The sequence below is a fragment of the Myotis nattereri genome (genome assembly GCF_964212035.1).
Source record: "Myotis nattereri genome assembly, chromosome: 3".
Lineage (NCBI taxonomy): Eukaryota > Metazoa > Chordata > Mammalia > Chiroptera > Vespertilionidae > Myotis > Myotis nattereri.
Window position 1 is genome coordinate 202240216 of NC_138077.1, and position 10145 is coordinate 202250360.

A 10145-nucleotide genomic window follows, 5' to 3' on the forward strand; every position below is an offset into this window, starting at 1 on the left:
ACATTTGGAATAAATCGGATCTTGGGATCTGTGGGTGGAAGAAAAGGTGGAGGGCGACTCCTGATCTAAACAACTACCTCGTTTTACAGGTGGGCACACTGATGCCCGAAGAGGAGGAAGGACGTGCCCAGGGCTGTCGGCCAGCGGCAAACGCTGGCTTCCAGGACCCCAGGCCGAGCTTCCCCACGTGCGCCTCGCTGTCTCGGCAGGGATGGCCCCAGCCCCCAGCCCCCAGCCCCCTGGAAGCCCTTTGTCTTGAGCCAGCCCCCTTCCTCCCTCAAGCCTGCGGGTCCCAAGGACTAGAGAGGAGGGGCCCGGGAGACCCAGCCCATTTCCCATCAGGGTCCCAAGGCCACCATCCGGTCCTGGGCCAGGAATTCCTTTCAGAGGCTGAATTCAACAGAGCCGAAAATAATGCTGAACCCTGGGAGGCCTCCAAGAGCCCCTGTTTCGACTCAACCCCGGCCTAGGGGGCCAGGCCTCCCCAAGTCTCCCTGGGGCTTTCTGGGCTCCCCGCAGACTTCCCCTGCCAGCTCCCATCTGCACTCACACGTGTGCAGAGCCAGGGATGTTTCAACAAACCGCCCACATCCCAGGTGCCCGCTTCCCAGCTCCCACCGGCGGGAGCGGGAGGGACAGAGATGCTAGATGCGGCCGCAGCCCCGCGCGCCGGCCGCGGAGAACGGCAGCCGGAGGCCCGGGACGCACAAAGAGGCTGGGAGTGTGTCCGGGACAAAGAGGGAAGATCAAGGATGGACGTTTAGATCAAGATAAAGGGACGGAGATAGAGAACAGGAATGAGAAAAAGGGGTGCAAGAGGGAGCTCGCGAACAGGAAAATTTGGAGAAGCTAAATAGGAAGAGGATAGAGAAATAGGAAGAGGATAGAGTTTGAGAAAACTGGGGAGAGCGAAGGGGAGAGAAGCTGGGGCCCAGCGCGCGAGGAGAAGCTGGGCGAGCAGGGGGCGCGGCCGGGCGGCGCCGGGGCCGCGGGGGACTCGGGGTCCCGGCGGCGGACCCTCCTCCCGGCGGCTCGCCCCGCCGCGCCGGTCCCAGCAGCCGCATTCCTCCGGGTTTCCCACACACTCGCCATCAAAGGGCCCAAAGCGCCAGCGTTCCCGCGCCCCTCCCCCGCCAGGGCCCGAGCAGCTATTTTTCACCCCCTCCTGGTCTTTAATCTGTTGTGGGGAAAGAAAGCGGCTTTTGTTGGGCGAGGGGCTGCGCGGGGGGCGGGAAGGGGGCGCCGCGATTGTGTGTCCCGCAGCTGCGCGCCTGGGGCCGCCGGGGGTGGGGGCCGGCGGGGCGCGGGGCGCGGGCGGGGAAGGCCGGGAGGGTCGTGCCGGGCCGGAGTGGGGGCCTCGAGGGCGCGGGATGCGGGCGGGGAGGGTCGTGTGGGGTGAGGGAGTGGAGGAAAAGGCCACCCGGGCGCACAAGCCCATTGTCCGCTTGGCCCTGTTCTGCACCTGGCCCGGAGCCTGGGGGAAGATGCGCGCTCACGGGAGCGGGTACCCAGGCAGCGCACTCAGAGGAGGTCATACACTCGGGCAGGGGGCCACGGCCCTTGGGGAGACACCCCACGCGTTTAACGAGGCTGCACCACTCAGGGAGAGACACACACCGGCCCCAGGGAGGGTTCCACACTCAGAGAGGGCGCAACGCGCACACAGAAGAACCCCTTACTCGGAGACGCACACGCACATACACTGCTTGACACCATCAGAGCCAAATGGAGTTCCCATAGGAACTTATTTCTTCTTCCATCTCCGGTTTTCCTTAGCACAGCCGCCCATTCTCCAGCGTTTGCTTCCTCTCTCCCTCCAGTTGGTAGTCTGGCTGCAGAGCACAAGCTCTGGGCTCAGGCAGGCCTGCCGTGCCTCTCCACACTGGGTGACCTTAGGCCAGTCACCTCACCGCTCTGTTTCCAGCGATAGGAGGGCGGAGGGAGATAATACCGTAGGATGCCTGGCTCATTGTTGGCGCTCAGCACAAGTTCTCCGTTACAAGCTTGCTGGTGCCTGGCCGCTGTGATGATTACATTTAAGGACGGCTTAGGCCAGCAGAACTCGCTGCAGGGTTCGGGCCAGGCTAGGGGTGGAGGAGCCCTTCCCTCTCTGGCAGGGTCAGCTGGGTCCCCAGGCCGGGTCCCTCCCCCCTACCTCCCTACCTACTATCCTCCAAGCCTTTGAATTGCTGCTGGGACCTAGGCCAACACAAGATAATATCTAGGCAGGGTAAACATTGCTTTTCAAGGCCTTTTTTTTTTTTTTGCCTTCATCTTTTCTTGCCTTGGACTCCATCATCTTTCTAAAGCGTTTCCTGAAACCTGTTAGTGGGAGTCCAAATCCAAATGTCAGCATTTGTCTGCAGCAAAGAACATTATGCCTGAGAGTCACAATCAGTGTCATCCCGCACAACTTGTATTTGAGTTTTAAATCCCCCTTTAAGTGGTCTCCCCAAAGTGATTACTGTGGTGAACTTAATGCAGTGCATTTTCCAGGCACCGTGATACTGGGACCAGGGAGACAAGACTTGACTTCTAAGCAGGTGAGCTCTCTGCTCCTTAAGGTATTTGGGAGTGTTCAATGAAACCATGAAATGTATGTGCTTTGGAAATAGCATGGCCACTTTCTATAGCAATATATTCTCGTTAAGTTAGAGTTAAACTCCCACGTAACCTACTGATGCTTTCCAGAGTCTAGAAATTCCAAACTTTTCCCTTAGAGAAAGGAGGCTGTCTGGTGTGTCCTCCTTAGCCTAGCAATGCTAGGGTGAGGGAACTAGTCCTTGTGTGTCTGGATACTGTGCAGTTTGGATGTCAGTCTCCATCCTTATGTGTGTCAATGTTTAAGCCGCAGGCCTGGGTTCAAATATTGATCGTTGGAGTTTTTTTCCCTACTAGCTGTGTGGACAAATCTCTTTGAACTTCAGTATATATGAACTTCATAAGAATACCTACCCCTAAAGACTCTAGAGAAGATAATACAAGATAGAATGTATAAAACACCAGCACAGGATAGGGTCTCAGAAAATAAACTCCCTTCTTACTTGCCTGTGGGTGGCCAACCCCCACCCCACCGCAATGCCAAGCCAGCTCCTGGACACTCCATGGTCACTGCCTACCAGCTGAAGCAAGGGGTTAGTTAACTTCAACTTTCTCTGAGTCTCTGCATAAACACACACACACACACACACACACACACACACACACACAAAACAATGTTTGCCCTGGCCCTGGCCCTGGGCAAGTAGCTTAGCCGGTTAGAGGGTCATCCCAATATGCCAAGGTTCTGGGTTCGATCCTGATCAGGGCACATACAAGAATCAACCAATAAATTCATAAGTAAGTGGAATAACATCTGTTTTGATGTTTCTCTCACTCTAAAAATCAATTTTTAAAAAGGTTAAAAAAAAAAAAAAAAGCACGGGCACAAAAGAGGACACTCTTTGAGACAGGCAGACCTGGTTACAAACCTTAGATCTGCCACTTACTAGCTCTGAGACCATGGTCAAGCACATTAACCTCTTGGAAACTCAGTCTCCTTGTCCATAAAATGGGTCAATGAAATAAGATAATGTGAGAGAAGGCAAATAGAACTTGGCAAACAGTTAAGAGTCGCTAAAGTATAACGATGATGATGGCACCAAGTACTTCTGAACTGTAGAGTAGCCCATCTTGGAGGCCCCTGAAATCCCCACCCCTATAAGGACTCATGCCTGAGCTCCAGATGCTCCCCACACTCTCCTCAGTATTGCCCAGATTCCTGAAATCTCAGGAGGAACCATTAAGCTCACCTGGCACCACCTATCCCACTCACCAGAGGACTACTTTACATCATAACATCAAAATGACAGTTCCCTTGTCCCTTTTGACCCTCCCAGCTGTGAGAAAGATGGCTGTTATTCCTCTCCCCCCATTTTACAGAGAGGACAACTGAGGAACAGTGAGGGAAGGCAATCCATGCAAGGATTTGAGCCTGGCCTGGCTTCTGAAGTCCCTTTGCTTTCCTGTGTAGCACTACTCTCAAGCGGTGCTTTGAGGTGTAGCATTGCTGGGGTGAGAAGGTATGGATATGTTCTATGTTTACAGCCAGGAAGTTTCCAGCAAACCTTTACAGGCACTTTGTGAGCAAACAGGTACATGCTGGGAAATGCAGAGTCTGGGGATGTTGAGACCACAGCAGACCACTCTACTGAGAGTTAGAGGGCAGAGGGGACAGAGAGCCCGATGAGGAGGAGGTCTGGGCTTGGCCACAGGTGGGCAGCTGACATCCCAAGTGACCTTGGGCAAGTTTCTGATGTTTCCTTGATCCTCACTTTCAACATAAATGGGGGGGAAAAAGATAGGTAGATAGATAGAAGCTCAGTTTAGGTAAAAAGACATCTGCAACTCTCATCATCATTACTTTGGCTTTGAAATCACCAGCTCAGAGACCCCCCACCACTTTAAAAAATTTAAAAGACAAAACAGTATAACTTAATAGTTCTGCCAACGCTTCAAAAAAAAAAAAAAATCAGAGAGCACAACACTGATTTTTTTTTTTCCCCTCTCCTTTTAAATTTTGGCAAAGGAAGATTCAGTTCCTGGAAATGCTTACAAAATAATTCCTGACACTGGGAGGAGATAGTTAAAAAAGGAAGAAGATGATGACTATGAAAAACTATATACATATATAGGTAATGAAAGACGGTGGAAAGAAAGAGAATAAACAAAGAAAGAAAAGAAAGGGGGGGGGGCCTTTAAAAGACACCAATTCAAGGAACGTTATCAAGTTCTCAGCATCTGCGATTCACAAGCCGCTCCCCGACCGGCGGCGCAGACTCCGCCCCTTTCTCGGGTGTCGGACGCTGATTGGTGGGGGAGGCCGTCGCCGGCCGGTGACTGCCCGAGGAAAGGTTGCCTGGGACACGCATCCCTGTGTGAACGCATGACGTCCCACCCTGGCGCCAGGCTGTCTGGGGCTGAGTCTTAGATCAACACAGCTGTGGGACCGGGACCCACAGCTGGGCAAAGGAGCGGATTCCTCAACAAAAAATAGGATTGTGAGAAAAGTTCTGAAACAAAAACAGTGCAGACAAAAGCCTTAATGACATCCTTTCATAAAAATAAAAAATGCAAGAGGGGGGAAAAAGCTGGTAAAAGAAGCAGAACTGGGAACAGAAAGTTCAGAGACATTTGGAATAAGAGGCTGAGGCCCCGCCACCGCTAAACAAGTTGCAGAAGGCCTGAGCTGGCCCTCCAGTCTGCTGTTGGGAACAAGAAGTCTTTGGGGTTCAAACTGCATTCAGTGTTCCAACCTTAACCTGCTCGTTCAGAATTAGAATGTTAGATTGAAAGGACCCTGAGAGGTCTTTATGCCCCCCACCCCCAATTTTACAAAAAGGGGGGCCCAGGAAGGAAGGAAATTCTCTAGGGCCACACTGCAAGCAATTGGCATGGCCAGGGGCAGAATTCAGCTTGCTTACCCCACTGTGTCCCTCTCTTGCCTTATGTCACACAGCCCAAAGGCATTTCAGTCTGAAAGCATCTTGGGAAATAATAAATGTGAAGGTGTTTTGCAAATGGCTTTACAAGCCCGAGGAGAACCTGTGAGGACCTGTGGACCGCGCACCTACCACACACCTGGCCCATACTGAGTCCCCAGGCACCAAGGAGACTAGCAGATCTGATGGAGAGAGCATGCCAAGCGCCTTTCCGAGAAGAGGCATTCAACAATTATTTGTTGAAAGGAATGAGGTTGGTCTAATTAGGTCAATTTTGTAAATTAGAAATTGAGGCACAGAGAAGTGACCTACCCAAAGTTCACATCATTAGTAAAAGCGAATGAGGATTTGAACATAAATCTGCCTGCCCCTGAAGACCATGATTTTTCCAGAACCTCCTAGGCTTTGCCATTTTGCCCAAACCACAGCAATCTGCATGATAGAAAAGAAAGGGGTTTTCTATTTGGTCATTCAGGAATTTCCATAGCCACCACTTTCCCTTCCTATGACCAATTAGCTGACATGGTCTTCCCTTCATATCTGTAAGTATATATAGACTGATTTGTCCATTCACTGGTTATTTTCTTCCTTTTTCTTATATTAAAAAGGCTAACCTTGAAAATATTCATATCTTTCAAAGATCTTTCTTGGGGTACAAGCCCTGTGGTATGACAGCAAAGAACAAGACTTCAGGTCTGGCTCTGCCATTATTTGTGGTGTGACATTGGACATGCTTTATAGCCCTTCTCTGTACCCTTTATCACTCCACACCTGCCCGTCCCAAATCATAAAGCCTTAGACTTCTAGAGTTGGAAAGAATTTAAAGTAAACAGCACCATCTCCTTTTATTCATAAGGCAAGTGAGGCTAGAGTAGCTGGACTTGTTCAAGATCACATGACAAATTTTTGGCAGGGCTGGGATATTGAACCTAAGGCTCCTGATTTCCAGTCCCCTGTCCTTTTTTACTATGACTCTTTTGAGACTCTCCTAGCTCTGAGCTTTCATTGTCCTGTTAATCAGTGCCACATACTATAGAACTCTTAATTGCTTCCTGTGTTAATCTTGTCTCCCCAAATTGTGACATTCTTGAGAGCAGGAGCCACTGCTTCCAACTGATTGATTGAGGAAGCAACCATTGGGGGATCCCACTTGGTCAGTGTCAAGATGGAAACCAGCATTTTAAGGCTGCAAATTCCCAAAAGTTTTGGGAAGTGATAAGACGAGGAGCAAAGAATACTGAATGGAATGTCCTGCTGCAATACAGAGCTTAACTTGCCTGTCCTCTGGTTCCTTTCCTGGGCTCTCAGATAGAGCTGGAGCTATTTTAGCAAGGCCTAGAATAATCAAGTCCAGGTGGCTTGCCTTTCCATAGCAGAGAGGGATAGACAATAGAGCTTATGGTATCACCAAACTATTGTTTTCTGCATTGCATAGAGGTGTTTAGAGAGTGGGGAGAAAGGAGGAAGCAAGAGTTAAGAGATTTGCTGACTCCATGGGAGGCTCCTAAAAGGTTATATAGAAATCACCCCTTCTGACACACACACACACACACACACACACACACACACACACACCATTTAAAACCCTGTCCAAAATTCTAATCAAACTCACTTCCAGCACATAACTGGGCATATATTTGGCTCCTTATGGAGTGCAGGGGGCCAGAACGTGGGAGCTCTTTTCCTTCCCCAGGCAAAAAACATGGATTCAGTCCCCCCCACCCCCTTGCTCAAATAGTGTTTTTTGCTCAAACCCCTTCTCCCTCCTCCTTCTGTAATCTCAGCGCCTAGCCCAAATCTGTTTTCTTCATTGTAACCTCAGCTTCACCGCAATTAATTTTTTTCCCCTCTGGTCACAAGATAATTCCTGACGCCAGTGAGTCTGGAGGTCAGACAACAGCAAATTGGGGAACAAGGCGGCACTAATTCCTTACAAGTTTCCCTTGAAAAATCTTTTGCTTTAAAAAAAAGAAAGAAAGAAAAGCTTCTTTGCTGTTCAGGGATTTATGACCTCGGAGGAACTGTGGGTTCGAAGTAGTGTTGGGGCTGTGGGTGGACTGGCAGGGGGCAGGGGAGCTCAAAGAATCTGGGGCGCTGCCAGGAAAAGGCAAATTCTTAAAGTTAATGGTTTTAAGTGATTTTTGAAATCCTTGCTGGCAAAGAGGCCCGCCTCTCCCCAGTATCAGCGCTTCCTCATTCTTTGAATCCACGACTCCGCGGTATTCGGCGTCAGACCAGCCGAAGAAAGCCTGTTTGCAATTTAACCGCGCTGTGAACGCCCAGGGTCGGCGCAGGCGGGGCCTCGGCGGGCTGTTTTGCATAAAGGGGCGTGTCTTCTAGCCGGGCTCTATAAGTACCGGCCTCGGCGAGCGTGCACACATAGCAAGCTGCTGTAGGAATTTCTTTAGCTTTCTCGACCTCGGGCACTTCCATCCTCATTCCTCAACATGAAGGCGTTAAGCCCGGTGCGCGGCTGCTACGAGGCGGTGTGCTGCCTGTCGGAACGCAGCCTAGCCATCGCGCGGGGCCGCGGCAAGGGCCCGGCAGCCGAGGAGCCGCTGAGTCTGCTGGACGACATGAACCACTGCTACTCGCGCCTGCGGGAACTGGTACCCGGAGTCCCGCGAGGCACTCAGCTTAGCCAGGTGGAAATCCTGCAGCGTGTCATCGACTACATCCTCGACCTGCAGGTGGTCCTGGCCGAGCCCGCCCCTGGACCCCCGGACGGCCCGCATCTTTCCATCCAGGTACGCGTGGGCGTGCGCGGGGAGCCAGGGATAGGGCTGAGCGCCAGGGCTGGGATGCTGCTGCACCCCTCGAACTCCCAGGTGCCATGCTTAACTCTTCTTACCTCTTTTTCTTTTCTCTCAGACAGCGGACCTCTCTCCGGAACTTGTGATCTCCAACGACAAGAGGAGCTTTTGCCACTGACCTGGCCGTCCTGGCGCCTCCAGGTGAGTATCCCCACCTTCTCGGGGGTTGTGGGGATGGGGACGCGGTGGTGATTGAACAGTAAATCGTGGAACTGGAAGGCCTTTTAAGGGATTATATACCCCCTCGGTTTAGAGAAATCAAGGCCAGAGAGGGGCAAGTAACTTGATCATGGTCACATCAAATGAATGACGGAACCAATTTTCATCCATGTGCGCGTTTCAACGTTAAACGCACGTTGCTATTGCCCTCCCCCAGTGGCCAGAGATCCAAGAAAGGACGCGCAGGTCCGACTAAATAAAATAGCCGTTCAGTTAGTAGTTTGCAGTCGTAAACGGAGCCCTCCCAACTGGTGTCAATTCCAAGAGGGGAGGGGTGGTGCAAGCTCCGCCTGTGGTCCTTTGGCGCCAACTGGGTGGGGGTAGCGTGGGGCGCGGAGTTATCAGCTGGAGGTAGAGACCAAGTTTCCTCCCTGGCGCCGGCCAGTCTGCGGACGGCCCCCGCCTCGGCGCGCTCGGCGGAAACTGACGGCTCTCTGGTCTTTTTTTCCTCCCCCACCCAGAACGCAGGTGCTGGCGCCCGTTCCGCCTGGGACCCCAGGACTCTGGCCGGATGCCCAAGGGCATGGATGGACCCCAGCCTCTCCCTGCCCACTTCACTTCCCAAACCCCTGCCTCGAGGCTGGACCTGGTGCCCGGGAGCGAAGGACTGTGAACTTAGGTGGCCTGAAGAGCCAGAGCAAGCTCTGGGCACCGACTGGGCAACGTCACCCAGCCCCACCCCACCCCCAAGTTCTAAAGACTGTCAAAGCGTGTGGAGGGGCGTGTGGTGGGGGGGACAGTGGCTGCTCCAAACTCTGCCAAGGCCAGCAGTAGAGCTGGCCTTCTGGTCTCGGAAAAAGGCTGTTGCCCCGATTATGAACTCTATAATAGAGTATATAGCTTTTGTACCTTTTTTGCAGGAAGGTGACTTTCTGTAACCATGCGATGTATGTTATTAAACTTTTTATAAAAGTTAACATTTTGCATAATAAACGGTTTTTAAACACTTGTGTTTATCATTTGATTCCATCAGTGCGAACACTTTCACAAGGCTGAATTCAGGGGAAATAAATGTTCTTGGAGTCTGGGGAAAGCAAACATTTATTCTCTATTAAAGGAGATGGGAAAATGCCCAGCTAATAGTGGGGTGGAGGGAGGGGAGGTAGAGAGGGCTCAGGGTGGGAGCCCCTACATTCACTGAGGGTTGGCGCAGAGGATATCCTGGGCCTCTGGCTAAGGCCGAAGAGGGGCTCTGACCCAGCATTAGCTCACCCAGCAAGTTGGGCACTCAGGATAGAAATCAGGTCTGCGGTCCCAGTTCTTAAGTCCCTTGGGGCTTTTGTGCTGTGCTAGCAGATGCCTGTCGCCTTCAATCCATTACTTATTCATGCCTTTCTAGCAGGGGATGTGGAAGAGGAGAGCCTCACCTGGTGCCCAAACAGGTGGTGGTTCATAGACCCACTTCAGAAATGAACAAACGGGTCACTGGGTCTGGTTTCACTTCCCTCCGCATGCACTCTGGTTTGGCTTCCCCTTGGGCTTCCAAAATTGGGAAACATAGGAGAGGGGTGTTTCCCCTCAAATCCCCCAACATATCCTGATCAGGATTTTTGGTGCTGCTTGGGAAATACTGGCACCAATCTCTCCTCTGCCATCAGGTAGTTGGAGACTTTGACCCTGAACTGGGAATTGG

At 51.8% G+C, this 10145-nt stretch overlaps 1 protein-coding gene across 1 annotated transcript; it reads left to right on the forward strand.

The window, feature by feature from the left end:
* The first annotated feature begins 7386 nt into the window (after positions 1 to 7386).
* Positions 7387 to 9461, forward strand: ID3 (inhibitor of DNA binding 3). Its single transcript, XM_081088555.1, has 3 exons — positions 7387 to 8227; positions 8352 to 8434; positions 8974 to 9461. The coding sequence occupies exons 1-2, from the start codon at positions 7928 to 7930 to the stop codon at positions 8409 to 8411; spliced, it is 360 nt and encodes a 119-aa protein (XP_080944681.1). The 5' UTR covers positions 7387 to 7927; the 3' UTR covers positions 8412 to 8434; positions 8974 to 9461.
* The last annotated feature ends 684 nt before the right edge of the window (positions 9462 to 10145 follow it).